Below are 22,247 nucleotides of genomic sequence, written 5' to 3'. Positions count from 1 at the left end.
GTTCCCATGCTCTCGGGCGCAATTAGAAGGAAAAACAAGACAGGAACGGCTAAAAGTGGAACGCGGACTAGGATTCTTCTGGACATTTGTGGACTTTCAAATGAAGTACCGTTTTACCCTCTAGAAGACGTAATAATTTGACCGATATAAAGAAATAAATAATGTCAGGAAATGAACATCAGTAGACAAGGCTTTCGATAAATGGTCCGAACTAAAATGTTCTTGCTTAGTTACTGGTGCGATGCGATATTTGGATTTGCCTTCTTCTTATAACTAAGGATGCCACAAAACAAAGAGTCTTTTCTCAAGCTAAGTTCTTCGTCCCCGGGTGGGGGGGATAGGGCCAGGTCTTTTCTTAGACAGGTTACTAAAAGGAACGGATTCTGGATTCTCAGACATCATCCCAAACAAAACTTCCGTTCAGTATCCTACTCCCACCCCCCCCCCCCCCCCCCCCCTGCGCTGGTTGTAAACATAATTCCATTCCCTCGAATAAGCCAGTATTTTAACTTTTTAAACGCTCTGCAACCGAACCGAATGCCTTGACAAATGGCGCCAACAAGGGGCAACCCTAAAACACGGAATCCGGAATCCGGAACCGGAATCCGGAATCCGGAATCTGGAAAACAGAATCGGAAAGACCAAAGAAAACAAGTTCTTTAAATCAGAAATATTACGTTGCATAGTTTGTTCCTGATAAAAATGAAGTACCCAAAAAAAATAAAATGTAAATTCTAGGTCTTAATTTTTGAAAAAGAATTCTCTGTTGACTGAAACTTCTTGCAGCTAGAGCAGCTAGAGGGCTGTGGTTATAGAATCTCAACTAAGTGGGCATTGGGAGAGCAATCAAAGTCTCATTTAGTACTTTACACGGTCTCGTAAATTAAAGAACCATTACATCTGACCACAGAAAAATATAATTTATGATGCATCAACCAATTGCAACATTCTGTTCTTACGGGTGGTTATTTTTTAAATCACAAACTGGAATAACGCGTTCCCTCTTACAGAACCGAAAAGAGATTTGTTTCTTGATAACCTCTTACTCACTCATCCTCATCGAGGCCATGAGGACTCTTTAGGCCGGCCAGAAAACTGCGCCACCCATCTCGATCCGCCGCCGATGCAACAGCAGCCCCCCACGAACGCCAACCCAGCCGGTTTCTTTCTGTCTCCACGGTTTTTTGATAACCTCTTAAAAGTGATTTATTTCAGCTAAAAATCGGCAAAATACCATTAAATCATGCATCTGGGATAAAGTACTGCTGTTCTGTACTGCTATTAAATTTTCTCAAACAGCAGAAAAATAAAATAAAAAAATGATTTTGACAAAAATGTATCAGTGTTGAAAATCACCACCAAAAATTGACGTCACCTATCGCATTGAAACAAGTTAGACGAATGAGTTACTTTATTCTCCTTTGCTAGATACGCTAGATTTGCTTGACCACATGTTGAACGCCATGCAGCTTCCACGCGATCCACCAGTCCACGCAAATGTTTAACGCACTGACGTCAATGTTCTAAGAATGGCCTGGTAGTGCCCACAGCCGGGACACCTCATAATCAAATGTGCAAGAATCGTGTTTCGACATGTGTGCTGGATAAATCACTATGCAGTGGACTGCGTGGTTTTTGATGAACACTTTTACAACAGATAGCGATTTTATTCAGTAGATAGAGTTATCCAAGGTCACTTTTTGAAAATCGTTTTCACGTCAACCTCTTTCAAGAACAAAGAGAAAAACAATCGAAATTTATTTCTTTTATGTAATTATTGGTCGTCGCTGTAGTAGTGAATCATTTCTCTCGTCACTCACTCTCAATATTAAAACAATTTAAGTAGTTCAACGGATTCCAGATTCCGGTTCCGGATTCCGGATTCCTTTTGCGTGTTTTAGGGTTGCTCCATCTGCAGTAACTTGAAACCACAGCTAAGAAAAAGAAAAGCCACTACAATAAAGAGAGTTAATGTGTACAGCATAGATGGACATATTTAACTTAACATCTCTTTAGTTTTCAAGGCTTGCAAGTTCGATGGCTGGGAGAAGACTGGTACAGCGTTCAACAACCAGCCGACCTATGGTGATAACTCCGCCTATCAACGCAAAAAACCCGCAAATCCACAGGGGGACTGGTACATTTGGACATTTGAGAACCGGCCCTCTGAACAGGCACCAGCAGGAGGAATTCAAATGGATAAACCCCAGGGGACTCTTACGTCACCATTCTTTACCATAACGGGCCAATACATCTCGTTTCTGATTGGTGGAAGCTGTCATATAAACGAAGTTCGTGCAGAGTTGATTATTGACAACCAGGTTAACATTTTTAATTTAAAAATTCTTGATTTGATCTTGTAGTTTCTTTCCAAGTCGCTAAGGGAGTTGAGCAGACGTAGAAAGATGTGTTATATTTAAAGTTATTCATAAACATAAACTTCTAGTAAGGTAAAGTCTGTGTCCGAGCCAAGTGGCCCATACAGCCGGAGCTTATCCCGGTTTCCGTAGCATTAAGCGACTAGGAGTATTGCTACTCCCCCCTGGATGAGATGCTAGTCCATCGCAGGGTTACCCCCAGCAGTAAATTCGCCGGTACCCATTTATACACCTGGGTGGAGAGAGGCACTGTGAGAGTAAAGTGTCTTGCCCAAGAACACAACGCAGCGCCCCGGCCAGGCCTCGAACCCGGGCCGTTCGACTCGGAGTCCAGCACGCTAACCATTAGGCCACCGCGCCTCCCACGAAAAAAATATATGCATACAAGTTTTAAAGCACTTTCGCTACAGCAAAGGTATATATAAATATATTAGGGCAATCTACTTTTAGTACCCAGGGATAATATCTCTATTTCACATTACGTATTTTTGTTTCGAGCCAAATTTGTACTCTACTGTAAAGCTGTTTCTGTTACATTATAAAATGTTCAGTTTGCTAGCTTTTGCTTGTTTCAGCAGTTAGTACTTGAACGTTTACTCTCCTTTTCAGGGTTGTCCGTGAGGAGACTGGTAAATGCACTGAGGCCATGACTCGTAAGACCTCTGGGATGTCAAAGAGTTCAAAGGTCAACGCGCACGCGTCAAACTGGTTGACGACAGCTCAGGCTCATGGGGTCACATTAACTTTGACGATCTGAAAGGCGATATAAGCTGTAAATGAAACGTTTCGTTCATTTAGAAAGTTCCATCTACACTTGAACAGTAAAGCAATGGGAAATAAACCTATGCAATAGTAGATTCCGTACATTAGACTAGGGGGGAATTGAAAAGCGTTTTTAGGGCGCTATAAACATTATTTGTAAGCAATTTAAAATGTGGGAAATAAAATGTGAAACTTAACCCTATTCAGACCGGGCATTTTTTGGACCTTCTCAGACCGGGGGGGGGGGGGGGGGCTAAAATTACAAATTTGGGAAAACATGCCTGTCAAAATGTCGTTACCATGGTGATGTCAAGTTCCTGACACATCATTCAACCCTACCAAATTGTTGCCAGATAAATTTTAGGAAAACTCAGAAAGTTTGGCAGCGTTTGGTTAAATCTTAAAAAAGTTATAAAAGTTCAAAGTCAGCGCGGGCCTCAAAAGCCCCCCCCCCCCCCGGTCTGAATAGGGTTAAATGAATTTAGCGTCTTTTCATGGCTAGTGTATAATTTAGCGAAATATAGTTTTGGTTGTGTGTCTCTCGTGCCAACCTGATCTGTAATACTTAAATCTTTGCCCTTTTTAAGCCAAAACGGAAACAACAATAAATGTGCGTGCTTAAAGCCTTTTTTATACCAAGTTGGCAAAGAATTTCCTTCTCAGACTAGAATGGTCCAAGTCTTAAATCAAAAACCATCAGTGCCCTTTTAGGCACATATTTCTATGTAGCATTTGTAGGTGACACCCCGGGTAGAGGAGAAACGGTGAAACGAACACAGACCGATAATATCAAATTTGGACACAGTTGACCTTTTTCTTCGAAATTACTCTTAACTAAAACTTCAGTGAATAGAAGGAACTTGGCCTTAAAAATAGAAAATAACGCAGTTCAAATAGAGAAAAAAGAACACTTTTTCTCGGTGGCGCTAAACATGTTAACACGTTCAGTTTAAACTTGTTCTCATTGTTTTTCCGGCCATAAAATCCAAGATGGCGGCAGACACTCGGTGATTACACTCAGCAAGGCTGCCTCAGTCACATACAGTGCAAGGGAACCGCGCATTGCATACAGACCTGATGGCTAAAACAGAAATGGGCTCCTAGCTAAAAGTCATTTACTATCGTTTATTATCGTTTACTATACGTTTATTATCTCCGCTTCCCTTCCTCGCTTGCCAGTTGCCCGGATTTCCCTCAAAACTACGGGCAAAATAAACAAAAGCGAAGTGGAAAACGAAAGTGACGTGATAAATTGGTTCATCTACTCTCTCTAGTCGATCGAAAACATAACAATCCGTGAAATGCTAACACATTGCAAACTAATTGAGTCAACAATTGTCGTCGATTATACATTTTAAGGATATTAGCCTTTGGAAAAACTGCCATGTTGCGTCAAGAAATAAGCGAAACAATAAAACAGAAAAATCATTAAAACGATTAGTTGTGGGGATGACTGTTTCTCTCATTGGCAAAAAGGACACAAGTCAACAGTTACGTCGTTACGTAAATATTCTTTCTTTGTATCTGAATGTTTTCCGCTGAAAAAGTCAATATGTTTGGATATGTCAGGAAAGTTTATAGAGTCACGAGTGTTTCGTGTCGTGACTGAAATTATGATAATATCTAAAATGTGTGGGTTGTCGTTTAGCTTAAGGTGTGAAAAACAATATTCAACAGTTTAGTGGAGTTTCGAAGTAAATCGCGAGCAACTTTACGCGCTGTCAATTAGCCGGGCCTTGTGTAAAAGAATTAAACTAATTAGCGGTAGGTAAGCCAGAGCTAGACGTAAAAGTCAGTGATGCTTTAGCTGTATGTATCAGTATTTATGTACATATTATAGTAGCGCAAAAACGTAGACAAACAAAAAGACTTATTTCAGTCTCGATATTGAAGAGAGCGTGACTGTCACTACTGTCCTCAAGAAAAAACGCGTTGGAATCTAGCTACAAGGTAATTATGAGTCATCACAAGTTATTCTCTTTGAAGACAGAATTCTTTGAAGAAAGTTCCTCGCTACCATGGGTGTCCAAACTTTGTTCTTGTTTACCGCCTTCCTAGCGATTTCTACATCACTAAACGGCGTTTATGCCCGTTCGGCGTCCAGTGCAAAAAACGCGACTGGTTTTGATTCGGGGAAAGTTATCGTTAAAGGCAATTACAACGCCGTGAACTTGTACCCGAACAAAGATGTTAAGACGGCTTTGAGTCAGATGCGAAAGAAGTTAGAATCTTTGGAAGGAAGGTTGGATGCCCTTGAGAAACCAGGTTTGTCTTTCTCTTGCTTTGATTCATTACAGGAACTCGGAAGACTCTAAGCTATACGAACTATAGCAATTAAAGCAAGTAACGAGGACTACAAAAACAAAATCAACAACAACTCATTCGAAACCGACACTACAACACTATTACATACTACAATAGATCAAGAACTACAAACTACAGTAACAGATGCAGAACACTAACTAACTGACATTGACCATGCATTAACCTATCCATAATCAATATGACAGTAAACTATACTAATTAGTCAACTGAACAACAAAGCTTGACAATTAAATAGGCACTATAGAAGGCAGTATAAATCGACATTTTGGCCTTTCTAATTATTTAGTTCCAAAAGCTTGCAAGTTCGACTTTGAAGACGGAATCGATGACTGGCTAAGGACTGGTACAGCTTTTAACAACCAGCCGACCTATGGTGATAACCCTACAGCTCGCAGACGAGGACAGCCTGCTAAGCAACAGGGGGACTGGTGGATTGGAGGAAGCGAGAACAGACCCTCCAGAAAAGCACCGGCAGGACGAGTTCAAGGAGACCAACCCCAGGGTACTCTTACATCCCCACTCTTTACCATCACAGGCAAATACATCTCGTTTCTGATTGGCGGAGGCTGTGATATAAAAACAATTCGCGCAGAGTTGATTATCGGCAACAAGGTAAGCTGCTGTATTTTTTTTTACCAGCCTGCTAGGAGAGTCGAACAAAGCTAGAGAAAATAAGCGTCCCTATCAAATGGCTATTCTTCGACTTTCACGTACAGCTTTGAAAACAACGCACTTTCGCTGCGACAAATTGAGACAAGTGTTTATTGGAATCCGAAGCGAAATTTTCCCCTTGATGCTTATTTCTCACCTCGCCAGCTGAAGTTTTTTCCACCTGGAATGTCGGCGTATATACTTTGTAAGATGGTAACTCGGTATTAATCACAATTGCATGTAAATATATATTTATATCATTAGAAAGGGTTTTATCTTTTTTGTAAGGTCATAAATCACACCAATAAACAGGTAGGAACTCAAAGAAGATTGAAAATTGCCCAAAACAAAAACACAACAAAAATACCCCTAAAATAGCGACCCTTTACCTCTTGTATGTTTGGTATCTCACAATGGCTTATTATGCAGCTCGTATATTAACTTAACTTTACAAAAATAAAACACTTCAACTGTTTTGTCAATTTTTAGGTTGTCAAACAAGACACTGGTAAATGCCATGAGACGATGACTCGTAAGACCTGGGATGTCACAGCTTTCGTTGGCCAACGCGCACGCGTAAAACTGGTTGACTTCAGCTCTGGTTCATGGGGTCACATCAACTTTGATGACCTGGAAGGCGATATTAGCTGTGGACGAAACTGAGACAAAGTTTCGTTGTGTCGCTTAATTCCACTTCATACTTGAACAGTATGAAGCAGCGATGAAAACGAAAAATGCAGTGATTCGTTAGACTTAGGTGGAATTGTAGTAACCTTTTCTAAGGTGCTTTTGTAGTATTTGTAAGCTGGTTTAAATGTGAAAAATAAACTTTGAAGTTCAACTAATTTTGTTGCTAAATTATGACTAGTGTTAAACGTAGATCTTCGTTTCCCGCCCTCCCCCTTGTACGTCATGCATGACTGTTCCGTTTCGAGAAAAATACTTAAAAGCCGCCATAAAAGCCGTATATTCGTCTCAAAATTAAGAATTTTTTACATTGGTATGTTTACACAATACAGAAGTTAAACCAGTGTATGGTGAAAGAACAGCAACCTTTATCTTCAAATTACATCTTGGGATTAAGCTGGCAGTGCATTTTTCTTACTCTCTGGTAACATCTTTCGTTTACACCATGAAAATTCGGCCGCAAAAATGAAACAGTGAAATAAAGACTTGAGTTTAACCAGAAACCCATAAGGTTTGAAACGTTTAACTCCTTATAATTTGCATGGTACAAAGCGTTTGCACATTCGTTTACACTAAGTAACATATTTGGAAAATCACGCGAACCATTTAACCAATCAAAATTACTATATTTGGATTAAATTCACAGCGCGCGCTAGCTCGCGCTCGATATCATAATCTTGTTTTTGAACAAGCTTGGTTGAATAAAGTTAAATTTGGTTAAATTCTCCTGTTTCATCCTCTTAAAGTAGTCTGGAGAACCTCGTTTCGATTCACTTAATGTAATTCTTTAGTTTCTGTAAGAAATTTACGGCGTTTAGGTCGAAATTTAAGCAATTTACCGCAAAACCAAAAATTATGTTGCGTGAGTCATTACGTGTATAAAGCATTCGCGTACAAATTCTTCGTGTTTCCAAATATTATGGTACATAGCAAAATGAATATTCAAACGCTGTGCGCGCGCGTTACACGTTTCAACCCTTATGGGTACGGCGCTAAGCATTGTGGGTACTCATTTAATATTCATCTTGCAAACATGGCTCCTTAGTGTATGACGTACACAACATGGTGTCAGAAGTTTAATCGGAAAAAATTCTCGCGTGAAAGAAAGCCATCGAGGAAAGAAAACCTTGTATCGAGATCCCAGAACCGAAATGGAAGGCGTAACAACGGCAAATACACCCAAAACGGCTTGGTCTATTGAAGAACGACGCTGCAATTACTTGATGATTTGGGTTGGCGATAAGGGCCGAGACATCTTTAATACCTGGACTCTCAGCAAGGAAGAAAAGAAAAACTGCAAGCGTATTACGACAAGTTTGAAGTCTGCAAGCCAAAATCAAACCATGTCTTCGCTTGATACAAATTTCAAAACAAAGTACAGCAAGAAGGCGAACCGTTCGACCTGTTCCTCACCGACTTGCAGCTGCTAGTTAAAGATTGTGGATATCAGGAGTCAGATGAGATGGTTAGGGACAGAGTTTTATTGGATGTCGATCACAGAAGTCAAGAGAAAAGCTGATGTGGGATGTCTCGAAACAGTGAACGCAGTTGACATGAGCGAGTGGTACGAGGAAATTATGATCCATGACAAAGTAGTCAAATTCCAGTTAGACACAGGAGCACGTTGCAATGTGATGTCCCTAGCAACCTTCCACAAGTTAGGAATCAAAGCAGAATTTACAAAGACAGCTGCGCACCTGAAGTCCTACTCTGGTCATGTGATCGATGTCAGAGGAGTCACAACAATGCCATGCCAATATAAAGACAAACTGTACCAAGTGAAGTTTTACATTGTTGACCGCCAAGTGCCAGCAGTACTTAGTGCAGCCACCTGCAAAGAGATGGGACTAGTCAGTTGGATAGATACAGTTAGATCCACATCTCCTAAGGACCAACAGGCAGATACCACCAGCCCAGCAAGTTCAGTAACACACACCGAAACAAAGGCCAACCAAACAACCACCAGTGAACTGCACCAGGCAGATACTCTCGACATACTGCATGAGTATTCTGATTTATTCTAAGGACTTGGTTGTCTTCCTGGAGAACATGCAATCAAGATTGACCCAGGAGTCTCACCTGTTGTTCATCCTCCTAGGAAAGTTTCCGTGGCACTCAAACGCAAATTAAAAGAAGAGTTAGATCGCATGGAAGAAGCGGGAGTGATTGCCCGCTAAACTGAGCCGACTGCGTGGGCCAGCAGCATGGTCACGGTTATAAAACCCTCCAAAATTCGTATCTGCATCAATCCGAGGGATCTAAACCAAGCCATTAAACGCAAATACTATCCAGTAAAAAGGATGGAAGAAGTTGTGGAAGAAATTCCTGGTGCAAAGGTGTTCTCAACTTTAGATGCCAGGTCAGGATTTTGGCAAATCAAGTAAGATGAAGCCAGCTCCAAGCTCTGCACCTTCAATTCTCCATTTGGAAGATATCGATTTACTAGACTCCTGTTCGGGATAAAATCAGCACCTGAAGTGTTTCAGAAGTTCATGTCCAACCTGTTTGAAGATATTGAAGGAGCCAAGCCCATAGTAGACGACATACTCTGAATAGTCTGGGGACGGGATGTTAAAAAACGTGATGTACGACTCCGACAAGTCTTAGACAGATCTCGTGAAGCAAGCCTAAAAACTCAACCCTGAGAAATGCCACATCAGAAAAGGAGCTGTACCATACATTGGTCACGTGCTCACAAAGGATGGGCTCATAGCAGATCCAGGAAAAATCCGTGCGGTTCAGGAAATGCGACCACCACAGAATGTAAAGGAACGGAGAACATTCCTAGGATTCATGCAGTACTTGGCCAAATTCATGCCAAATATGGCTGATGTGAGCTCCCCTGACTCAGACAACAATTGGAGAAAGAGGTTGAGTGGCACTGGGAAAAGGAGCAAGAGGAAAGCTTTCAGAAGCTTAAGTTGATGGCTTCTAGTACACCTGTCCTTGGTTATTATGAACCTGTAAAACCAGTTACACTGTCAGTGGATGTCAGTTCCAAGGGACTCAGTGCTGTAGTTCTACAGGACGACACGCCAATCGCATCTGCAGAAATGCCATCAATACCTCTATGGCAAGCAATTTACAGTCCAGTCAGACCACAAGCCTCTTGAAAACATTCTGAACAAACCATAACACTAAGCACCACTTCGCCTGCAAAAGATGATGTTGTCCCTACAACGATATCATCTAAAAGTCAAGTTCAAGCCAGGAGCAGAAATGAACTTAGCTAATGCCTTAAGCAGGGCATTCTTCCCTGAAACAAAGGAACGCTAGTGCCAGATCTAAAAGTTAATGAGGTGAATTTGACAGCACACCTACCTATTTCGCCAGAAAGGTACCTGGAGTTGCAGAAAGCTATAGCTACGGCTAATGATTCAGTCCTGCAAGTGCTTCAAGATATTGTGCTGGAAGGGTGGCCAGACAAGAGGGCAGAAGTTCCACTAGCAATCAGATCAGTACTGGACGTTCAGAGAAGAGATCTCTTGCATTGATGGCATATTATTCAAAGGATAAAAGCTCATTGTTCCACATGCACTTAGAGCTCAGATGCTGGAGAAGAAACATGAGTCACACCAAGGGATAGTCAAGAGCAAACAACGCGCTCGAGATCTACTGTTTTGGCCAGGAATGATGACCCAAGTAGAAGAACAGGTGGCCAAGTGCTTCAAGTGCAGCCAGTATCAGACCACACATGCCAAAGAGCCAATGATCATAACTGAATCGCCAGAGAGACCATGGTCAAAGATAGCAGCAGACTTCTTTGAGTACCAAGGAAATAGTTATCTTTTGTGCTTAGATTACTACTCCAAGTGGATCGAAGTCAACAAACTTGATGATCTCACCAGCAAGAACACCATTAGTTACCTGAAGAGCCAGTTCGCAATACATGGAATACCAGACAATTAATAACTGACAATGGTTCACAGTTTACAAGTTCAGAACTCAATGCATTTACAAAGTGTTATGGGTTTTAAAATACCACATCTAGCCCACATTATACTCAAGCAAGCGGTGAAGTGGAAAGAGCAGTCCAGACAGTGAAAACTCTGCTCAAGAAAGGTGCAGACCCATATCAAGCTCTTCTGAACTATCGAAACACAAAACTAGAGAAGATTAGTTTATCCCCAGCACAACTTCCGATGGGACGCATTCTTATTTTAGAAAACACTACCAACCACTGCAGCCCTACTCAGACCACAGGGTGCCAGAGAAATAAAACACATCCTAGAGAAAATGAAGGAGAAGGAAAAACAGCAACAAGCACTGTGGCAGAGAGTTGCCATCACTACACACGGGCGATGTTATCAGAATGCAACATGGCAAACAATAGAAAGCAGCAACAGTCCTATACAAACAAAGCTCACCTAGATCTTATGTTGTTCAGGCACCTGATGGCACCAAGTATCGCAGAAATAGGAGGCACTTACATGTCACGAGGGCTCCAGCCACTATGTCAGCAGAAGACATAGAAGCGTTAGATAAGCGACAGTCCAGCCGATGGATAGTCCCAGCCCTCTAGTAACTAACACTAGTGAGAACAATAACATGGTACCTCAAACCAGAACCATGGAAGAATCGAGAAATGACCCAGCTGCACATTTAGGACCACCTGTTATGACCCAATCAGAGACAGAGGTAGTCAAGACCCGATCAGGACGAACTGTGTAAACCCCTAGTCATCTCCGTGACTTCAAACTGTAGATATTCTATTTTTTTATTTGCTCAAGTTAAAGACTTTTTCAAGTTTGAACAGTGGACACTATGTTCTCTTTTCAGAAACTTTATTGTTGATATATTGTTCAAACTGTAGATATTCTAATTTTTGGTATTTGCTCAAATTAAGGACTGTCAAGTTTGAACAGTAGACACTATGTTTTCGCTTCAGAATCTTTATTGTTAATATTACATTGAAGAACTTGTTGTTTTACACCAGTATCATCAGCTTCACGACTGGTAATAAGAAAAGGGGAGATGTTATGTACGGCGCTAAGCATTGTGGGTACTCATTAAATATTCATCTTTCAAATATGGCTCCTGAGTGTATGACGTACAAAGCAGACGACCTCTTGTTTTCCACAAAACTTCATACTTTCGAGATTTTTATTTAAAATTATAAGTTCTGAATAAACCAGAACCACTGAAAAGCTGTCGAGTAAAGAAAAGTAAAACTGAGGCTATGCAGCTGAGGAAGAAAAACTGCCATCAACTAATTACACGTTTCTGCATCAACTGGCCTCCAAAGTATATGTTTCTTGTTTCTTGACCTTAGCTTTTTCAGACGCATGCCCTGTTTGTGATAAAACTTCAGATTACTGTAGTGGTCACGTAATTTTTTTTGTCCTCCAGCTTCAACACCAGCTTCTTGCTGTTCGGGAGATTCAATTTCAGGTCTGCCATCAAACCCTATTTGGTAATCATTTCTTAACGACCTTTTTCTCCGGCGCAAGCGGATAACTGTTGTGCTCTTTGAACAGCTAGGCAGGATATTTAAGAACCACCTACAGTATCCAGTCTAACTGCGCTCCCTCATCTTTCTTCAGGATCTTTTCCTCTGTTGGCATCACCTGCTTCCACTTGAAATCACCTTTTGGCAGTGGAAGGTTCATCGCCCAGCCAGTGAGTTTTGTAATTTGTTGGCTTGCTGGAGACATATACTTCAATAAGTGAGTTGTAAGCCATTGCATAGCACTTGCTTACCATCGCGATTTCACCTCGCGTTTTTCTCAATGAAAAGCCGGTGCACGCCTAGGTGTGTTAAAAGCTCAAGCTCCACACCATTCTTCATAAGAAGAGCATCCCAGCTCAAAACTGGAGAACTATAATAATGCACTGGATCTAACCCGTACGTGGCCAATCAGGCTCTCGAACTCTCTCAAACATATCTGTTAAAAGTAGTATGCATGTACGTGATAACATATAAATCGTGGTAGTCACCCAGGTGTTTTGCCATCGTAAGCTTCCCATACTTTCTTCGCGTGTTGATACTATTCTTGTCATTCAGCTTCGTGTAAAACGTCTATTTTGCTGGCAGCTTTGTATCTGTAAACGTCACAAATTAAAAGAAGCGATTAAGCAATTTTGATCTTTATTATACTCACTGTCTTTGCATGAAATACTGACAATCTGTAATTTTGTGAACCGTATAGCACAGTAACACGCAAGTTTCCTTACACATCTAACCCTACTTACTGTACTACTTCGAGTCGACTTGCTCGATTTCGACTCGTTCAACGACGTTCGGCGGCTGACAAAAACTCAACGTCCCTTGATGATACCCCTGGAGTATATTTCTATGACATTTTCGGCCCTTATTTGAAATTCAGACACACGTTTCAGCCATTTCTTCGAACACAAAACGTTTCTGCGATCGAGAGATCAGACGCCATCTTGTTTTGTACTAGATTGAGGCCATCTGTCCCGGCCATCCAGCCAGCCAGGTAGTCCAACACGGCGTCTAAACGCTGAAATTAGACTGAGCATCGGCGATACCTAGTGAGAGGCGCGGTGGCCTAATGGTTAGCGCGCTCGCCTCCGAGTCGAACGGCCCGGGTTCGAGGCCTGGCCGGGGCGCTGCGTTGTGTTCTTGGGCAAGACACTTAACTCTCACAGTGCCTCTCTTCACCCAGGTGTATAAATGGGTACCGGCGAATTTACTGCTGGGGGGTAACCCTGCGATGGACTAGCATCCCATCCAGGGGGGAGTAGCAATATTCCTTGTCGCTTAACGCTACGGAAACCGGGATAAGCTCCGGCCTGCATGGGCCACTAGGCTCGAAGCAGACTTTACCTTTTTTTATCGGCGATACCTGCGGGACTGACCGTAAAACCCGCGGGACTGATTTCGGACAAACGACATGATAAGTATGCGCTCTCCTTCGCCGAACGCAATAACATTCTCCTTTTGTTTGAAATAATGTTCCATGTATTGTATTTCATTGTCTCGAACAATTGAAACTTGAGACAGGAAGCCCAAATAAATAAATGTAAATATATGAGTTTCCCTGCTTGACTGAACACAATATTATTTATTGTTTCAAAGATGCTTCTTAAGGTCAATGCTTCGAAACCAAAACAAAATGTTATGTTAATTGAGCCATGACAATTTTTGAAGCGACTAGCTGAATCAAATGTTTCCATCACAGCGTCACGTAATCTCTAAAACGTAACGTAAACGGCCCTTCAGTTACTCTAATGGTGGATTTCTACTGACTCGTAAATTTTTACGTGCGTGAAAAATAGAGAGAATGTATGAACGGCTTGCGTAAACGTGTACCCAAGCCGTTCATGAATACATTGTCTCTAAATTTTTTTCACGCAAAATACGCGTCAGTGGAAATCCACCATAAGGCAATTTTACAAATCTCAGTATACATTTTGGTGTACAGATTTCGTACAAAGCGCTCACAAAGGCATGGAATGATGCGATCCTATCGAAGCCTACAAAGTTATGTGCAATAATTTGGAATATTCTCACACTTTCGCCATTGTTTAGATTGAGTGACTTGTTTATAAATAGTTCGCTGAGTGCCGAAACGAAGAAAAGTGCTTAAGAACCTCGGGGTGTGACTAAAGACGGTAACGGAGATGTTACAGAGGTTTCTTTTCGGACGTTGTTTTTACTTTTGCGTGCGTTACCTTTTAGTCTCTTTTATGCCGGCGAAATGGAACGAAACAACAGTGCGTGCCGATTTTTGTAAAAATGCAGACTCTTTTGGATTTAGTAAAACAACATTGAGTACCGATATTGTACGAAATATTGTAAAAATGACAATAAAAACGGCGAGTTACCCAGAGCCTAAAAGAAGAAGGCAATCATGTTTCAGCTGTATGGCTGTACATATTGCGGTATCCCAAAAACTTATATAAGCATATATTTTAGTACTCGACATTGAAGATGGCGTGACTGTCACTTACATCACTCAAGAAAAAACGCGTTAGAATCTAACAACAAGCTAACTATGAGTCATCACAAGTTATTCTCTTTGAAGACAGAATCCTTTGAAAAACTTTCCTCGCTACCATGGGTGTCCAAATTTTGTTTTATTTTACCGCCTTCCTTGCGGTTTCTATGTCGATAAACAGCGTTTATGCCCGTTCGGCGTCAAGTGGAAGAAACGCGAGTGATTTTGACTCGGGGAAAGTTATCGTTAACACCGCCGTAAACTTGTACCGCGACAAGGATGTTAAGACGGCTTTGAGTCAGATGCAAAAAAAGTTAGAATCTGTGGAAGAAAGGTTGGACGCCCTTGAGAAACCAGGTATGTCGGTCTCTTGCACAATGTAGGAAGAAGGAAGATTCTCAGAACTATAGCAATTAAAGCAAGTACAGTGCCGTAAACAGGCTTTTGTTACAGACGAAGCAAAATCTGCGATCGCCGAAAGCACTAGCCAATAGTCAGAAGAGTCGGGGGAAATACAACCCTGAAAAGTTTGAAATCTAAAAAGTTATTTTCATAAGATGTTTCTTTAGAAAAACCAGTCTGGTTTAAATAGGGATTATTTCCCAACTTAAAGTATTTTGTTTTCAATTTTGGCTTGAAATCTAGACGAGGCGAGTGCCTCGTTTTGCCTCTTGCTAAAGGTGATTTGGCTACAACGGCAACAACAATTAACAAGTCATTCGAAACTCAGACTACAACACTGCTACATACTACAACAGATCAATAAGTACAAAATACAGAAACAGATGTAGATCACTGACTAACTGACACAAGCCTATTCAACTATAGAACACAATACAAATCGACACTTTGACATTGTAATATCTGATTTTGTAGTTCCAAAAGCCTGCAAGTTCGACTTTGAAGACGGAATCGATGACTGGAAGAAGACTGGTACAGCGTTTAACAACCAGCCGACCTATGGTGATAACCCTACAGCTCGCAACAAAGGAGAGCCTGCCAATCAACAAGGGGACTGGTGGATTGGAGGATACGAGAATCGACCCTCCAAAACAGCACCAGCCGGAAAAACTCAGAAAGACGGTCCCCAGGGAACTCTTACTTCCCCATTCTTTACCGTCACGGGCAAATACATCTCGTTTCTGATTGGCGGAGGATGTGATATTAAAACAATTCGCGCAGAGTTGATTATCGGCAACAAGGTAAGCATTATTTCATTATAATCTCCTTAGTGTTTTTCTCCAGCACGCTAGTGGAATCGAGAAAAGTGAGAAAGAATAGGCGTCTCCATAAAATAGCTAATGAACTAGTTTCTGTACAACTTTTAAAACACACTTTCGCTACAACAAGGGGAGAAATTTCTTCAAGCGTTAGCATAACTTGCCAGTTGGTGCGTTTCTTTAATTTGTTTTTTCTCGCCAAGTGAAATTTGTTGTCTATTAACCTTTTTACTTCCACCTGAAATGCCGTATTTTTGTAAAATAATAGCTTTATGAACCCCAGAACCAAATAGATGCCATAAGAAAGGGTTTTTCTAGTTATATTACACCATTAAAATAAAGGGACTCACAGAAGAGCAAAGTGTCTAAAACGAAAATAGAAAGATCGCTAAATATATACATTATATATCGATCATTTACCTCGCATATGTTGGTAGCCCATCGTAGCTAAATTTGCAGCTCTTAATGCGTGATTATTGTCAAATATTAGCTTTACTGTATAAGTAAAAACAGAAATACTGGCAATAACATTTTACTTTGCTACTTCACCTGTTTTGTCTTTTTGCAGGCTGTCAGACAAGACACTGGTAAATGCCATGAGACGATGACTCGTAAGTTCTGGGACGTCTCAGCTTTCATTGGTCAACGCGCACGCGTCAAACTGGTTGACTTCAGCTCTGGCGGATGGGGTCATATCAACTTTGATGACCTGGAGGGAGATATTAGCTGTGGACGAGAATGAGACAAAGTTTCGTTATGTCGCTAAGTTCCACTTCAATCTTGAACAGTATGAAATAGTGATGGAAAAGGAAGATGCAGCGATCCGTTAGACTAAGTGGGAATTGTATAACCTTTTAAAGGTGCTTTTGGTACCATTTGTAAGCTGTTTTAAATGTGGGAAATAAACTTTGAAGCTGAACTGATTTTGGTGCTAAATTCATGACTAGTGTTAAACGTAGATCTCCCCTTTCAGTCCTCCCTCTTTTTACGTCCTCACTGTTTCGTTTTGAGAAAAAATACTTAAAGCTGTTATAAAAAGCCGTATACTCGTCGCAAAATTAATTACGTATTGTTTACATACTAGTTATGCAACGCTTTCGAGTGGTATACTATGGAATATCCCACGAGTCACTTGTATTTTCTCGGTATACACACGAGCCTTTAGGCGAGTGTGTATACGAAGAAAATACAAGTGACAAGTGGGATATTCCATAGTATACCACGAGAAAGTGTTGTGTAACTATTTTATACCATGCCATAGAAAATACGCTTACTAAATTTCATCGAGAATAAGATCGCAGCGCACGATGGGAAGGTTGGGTCGAATATACAACGGCTTTCCTGTATTCTGATTGGCTGTATTTTCTATGGCATGGTATAAATTACAATATAAAATAACATATGTTTATCCAATACAGAAGTTCGACCAATGTATGGTGAAAGAAAAGTAACTCTTTTCTTTATAAATAAAAGGGCCGCATTTCTGCCGCAACAAGTAGCCTCCAAAGTGTGTTGCTTGATGTTTCCTGTCATGACACCTGAAATTCACCATCTTGGACTGTAATCTGTTATGAAGTCCCAAATTGCGCAAAACAATAAAGTGATGCAAAAATACCCTAATTCTGCGAATTCACCAAAGAAAATCGATTATCCCTGTGAGCACTCATGTGAGGCACGAAGTTAAAATATACAAAAAAATATTTTTTCTAGAAAATATATTTTTGGAGAAACTGCTATTTTGGTTCAGATGAAGCCCGCTTCCGCCCATCTCGCCCACAATGTCGTTTCATTGCCCGTTTACGCATTCTTTATTCATTTTTCAGTATTCTAAATTTTGCAATCTTTTAAAATATAATCTCTACCCAACCCCAGACCTGTCACCATTAGTGTTTTAATCCTTGAACATTGCCGCGATGATTTTCAGTTATTTATTCTAGAAAAGCCTTTTTCTTTTCCGATTTCTGGACGTATTAATTATTCATGCAAATGATCAGTTTCCCGGCAAATGATACCCTTTTCTAGACCAAAAATCCAAGATTTCTATACCCTATCCCAGACTAAACTGCTCGAAAACCATACCCTTCACATTGGCACATATATACCTATATAGCTTAGGGACGGACCATTAGAAAAGTGATAGGGGGGGTGGGGAATTTTTGGCTTGCACGAATTTTTTTTTCTGTCCATTTCTTGTGCAGGAATTTTTTTTTCGGGTGAAACCCTCTGCTCGAATTTTTTTTTAGACAAATGTTTTTTTCTTCACACAAATGCCATGTTTTGTTACTTTACACCATGTTTTTGGACAAATGTTGTTTTGTTGATTTTTTTTTAAATATTTTAAAACTGCTGTTGTTCATTGACTTCAGGCACTGGCAATAAGTACCGAGGGGGGGGGGGGGGGGTTCAAAGGGCGGTGCAATTGGAAAAGTGGAGACCCACCCCTTCCTTCTAGCTCAAAACACAAACCCTGGTCGAGGGTTGGAAGTTACATGATCCACCCCTTTCTACAAAAAAAAAAATTAATAAGGAAAAAGCCTTTTTGATTGTCTGTAATGGATTAGAGGTTTCTGAAGTGATATCAGCTTTTAAAATGCGATCCTAACACTGTAATTCTATATGTAGTTTCTTACACACCTTCTTTCGCTTCTTAACACACCAAAGCAGGATTAATTTCTCGATCATTTCGTATAATAGATTTGTGTTTTTCATATATTTCTGTGTAAAGTCCGTGGGAAAACTAAGGGCGCGTTCGTTTGGGATCAATCCAGAATAAGAATAATTGGAATAATGCGACTTAGTGTTCGTTTGGCTGCTCTTCCTATTCTGGAATACGTGGATTTCCATTCCGGCTATTCTGCTCCTAGGAGCAGAATAGCCGGAATATATTCCGGAATACATTCTTATTCCGGAATATTCCCAAACGAATGCGCCCTTAGACATAAACATATGCAAAACTGAAACAATACGTAATAGAAATTCATAAATAATTACTGCAGAAATCCTATTTGACCGGAATTGACACAGAAACTAAGACTACTGTAGATCGTACCATTCATGTTTGCAATCTGTTTGAGAAATGAGTTAACTGGTAAGCAATCTACGCAGGCTAGAGAGAGACGAGCAAAAGGAATGTTATGATCACAATCCATCTAGGGGGGTGTGGGGGCATGCTCCCCCAGAAAATTTTAAAATTTCTAGGCTCGGACGGAAATGCTATTTTCAGCGTTCTCCACCATATATTTCGTCGGAAAATAGATCTCATCGAGTGTTAAATGATGACTGGTACGGGCAAGATGGCGGAATAGACGTGTCCGTAAAAGCTCCGCACTTATTAGCTAATTTAAACCTAATGTTGCCCATGTTGGATGATATTGTCTATTCATCCAAGAAATCTATTACACTAAAGCGAACATCAACACAGAGAAGCGATTCTAGCGCGTCTGAATCGAGCTCTCCGTCGGATAAGCGACTCAGGAATACGAAGCACATTGAACTGGAAGGCGAAGTCCAAGAAGTCTTCGAAGGAGCAGTCGAAGCCTCGCTTGCCGTAGATATGTCCGAAATGATGGCAGAGAAGCTCGACGAAATATTGGCCAAGCTGAATAAGCTTGACAGCATCGAAACAACTCTAAATAATCTTTGTTCAAAGATGGCCACAGTGGAAAGTGACGTATCGAAGCTGAAAGATGGCGCACGTGTTACTGATGGTAAACTGGAGAAGATGGATAACGGTTTACAATGGATGAATACAGAAGTCGAAGACTTGAAATTGAAGATAACGCTCCTTGAAACAGCTAAAAAAGATCTACACACGCAGCAACTTTATGCAGAAGCTTATAGCCGAAGGGAAAATTTGAAATTCTTTGGACTAGCTGAGAGAGAAACAAAGAGCAGCTCAAATAGCAGCGAGGTGATCAACACGCGTAATATCCTATTTGAGTTCCTGGAAAAAAGGCTTGGCCTTGAAAACCCAGAAAAAGAAATAGAGTTACAAAGAGTTCATCGCATTGGAAAACCATTTGCTGGAAAGACGCGACCAATTATCGCAAGATTTCTTCGCTTTCAAGATCGTGAGATGGTATTAAAAGCTTCCTTTCGTCTACAAGATCCGGAGATCAAAGTGCTGGAAGATTATCCGCAAGAGATTATCGAACGCCGACGAAAACAGATGAAAAAGTTAAAGGATGCCAAAAAGAACGGTATGAAAGTCTCATTTAGTAAAGCCGAACCAGATAAACTCTATATAAATGGTAAATTCATTCCAATGTAAAGCTCTGTTTACGTTCGGACGCGTCTTTTAGGTCGCAATTCAAATGGTTTATGAATTATTATTGTTAGCCGCGGGCCAAAGAGCAAAAATTGTAAACATGGGCTAATAAGTATCGAACGGAGTTCTGAATGCTTGATGGAGTTATCTTTATTTCATCTTGCATTCTTCGAGGGGAGCTATGTGTATGTTTATTTATATGTGATTTTTTGTTGCATTTTAGTTAGTTTCAGTTTAGTGAGATGTTTTTTCGCTGAGATCACACAATTGGGCACTATACGAAGAAATTTTCCCTATGTATTGTACTCAAAACAGTCATTAATCCATTTATTATGGGTGTTCTTGTTTCTTCAGTCTTCTGCCGTTTATTCAAAATTTAGCTTTCAGATTTGGATCTTATTATTTATGCATGTTTAAAATATGTCAGCTTGTTTAAAAATAATTTCTTTGAATGTAAGGGGAATTAGCAACTTCAAAAAAAGGCGCACTATCTACACGTGGTGTCGCAGAAAGAACGCAGACGTAATTTTTCTACAAGAAACGCACTCAAGTAAAACAACAGAAACACAATGGAAAAATGAATGGGGCGGAACAATGCTTTTTTCACACGGCAGTCCGAATTCATGTGGGACCGCAATACTTATAAACAACAAGGCCAATTGTACAGTGCTTTCCACAACTCCGGATCCCTCGGGGCGCTTTATTATTTCTAAAATACAAGTCGATGACAAAGTTTATGTTCTTGTTAATATTTATGCACCAAACAAAGATAAAGATTCGGTCCAATTCTTTAACAAATTGCACACCTTGCTTCAAACTGAAAATTTAGATTCTGAGGAGAATATTATTTTAGGCGGTGATTTCAATTGTCCTTTAAACCCAACTCTAGATAAACGAGGGGGCATTATGATACCAAGAAAATCGGTCGTGAGTAGCATAGAATGTTTGCAAAATGAACTCGATCTGATTGATATCTGGAGAGTGCAAAATCCTCAGACAAAAAGCTTCACTTGGAGTCAAAACTCACCGACAGTACTGTGTCGTCTAGATTTCTGGCTCATCTCTAACAATCTTTGTGATTTTGTCAATTCCACTGACATTATACCTGCGATACGAACTGACCATGCGGCAATAAGTTTAATTCTAGGTAAAGTTGGAGAGGTAAAAGGACCTGGAATGTGGAAAATGAATGTCACACTTTTAGATGACGAAGAATATCTGAATTACCTAAGTGTTAATATTCCAAAATGGAAATCAGAGGGCGAAAAAGAATTATCAAACAAACGCTCGGTTTGGGATTGGATCAAATACAACATCAGAAAACACAATATTAAGTACTCTAAAGACAAAGCTAAACAGAGAATCGACAAGGAAAGAATAATTCAACAGGAATACAAAGAAGCAACTAGGCAGTTTGAAAATGATCCAAGTGATTTGAACAGATGTTGTCTGAATGAGATTAAAGAAAAACTGGAATTATTGTATGAAGAGAAAACAAAAGGAATAATTGTACGAGCAAGAGCTCGCTGGCATGAGCACGGAGAAAGAAGTACTAAATACTTTTTAAATTTAGAGAAAAGAAATCACGTCAAAAAACATATTAGAAAGCTGCTAATTAGCGGCGCGATTACAACTGATCCTTACCGTATACTTACCGAACAGAAAAATTTTTATCACAACTTATACAAAACAAGTTCGACAGACACCGATTCTATCAAGTCGTTTTTAGATAATTTAAACATACCTCAATTGTCTGAAAATCAAAAGCAATCATGTGAAGGCCAAATTACAATTGACGAATGCAAACGGATTTTAGAAACTTTTCAAAACAACAAGTCCCCTGGAAATGATGGAATACCAATCGAATTCTATAAAAGCTGTTGGAATCTTATTTGTGAACCGTTCATTAATTGCGTAAATGAGTCCTTTGATTCGAAAATGAAGAAATGTCCAACTTCCAAAAGCAAGCCGTTATTACTTTAATAGAAAAACAAGGAAAAGATCGCACGTTAATGGAAAATTGGAGACCCATCTCGCTTGTCAATGTCGATGC

The 22,247-nt window shown here is 40.3% G+C and overlaps 1 protein-coding gene across 1 annotated transcript; it reads left to right on the top strand.

The window, feature by feature from the left end:
• The first annotated feature begins 5,079 nt into the window (after nt 1-5,079).
• On the top strand, nt 5,080-16,840 carry LOC144652589 (uncharacterized). The gene is made up of 5 exons (XM_078512651.1): nt 5,080-5,405; nt 5,752-6,077; nt 6,606-6,765; nt 15,584-15,909; nt 16,496-16,840. The coding sequence occupies exons 1-5, from the start codon at nt 5,159-5,161 to the stop codon at nt 16,667-16,669; spliced, it is 1,233 nt and encodes a 410-aa protein (XP_078368777.1). The 5' UTR covers nt 5,080-5,158; the 3' UTR covers nt 16,670-16,840.
• The last annotated feature ends 5,407 nt before the right edge of the window (nt 16,841-22,247 follow it).

Source organism: Oculina patagonica, chromosome 4 (assembly GCF_052425735.1).
Source record: "Oculina patagonica isolate OP01 chromosome 4, crgOcupat, whole genome shotgun sequence".
NCBI classification, from domain to species: domain Eukaryota; kingdom Metazoa; phylum Cnidaria; class Anthozoa; order Scleractinia; family Oculinidae; genus Oculina; species Oculina patagonica.
The sequence above is the reverse complement of the archived record's forward strand: the minus strand, read 5'-3'. Positions and strand labels throughout refer to the sequence as shown.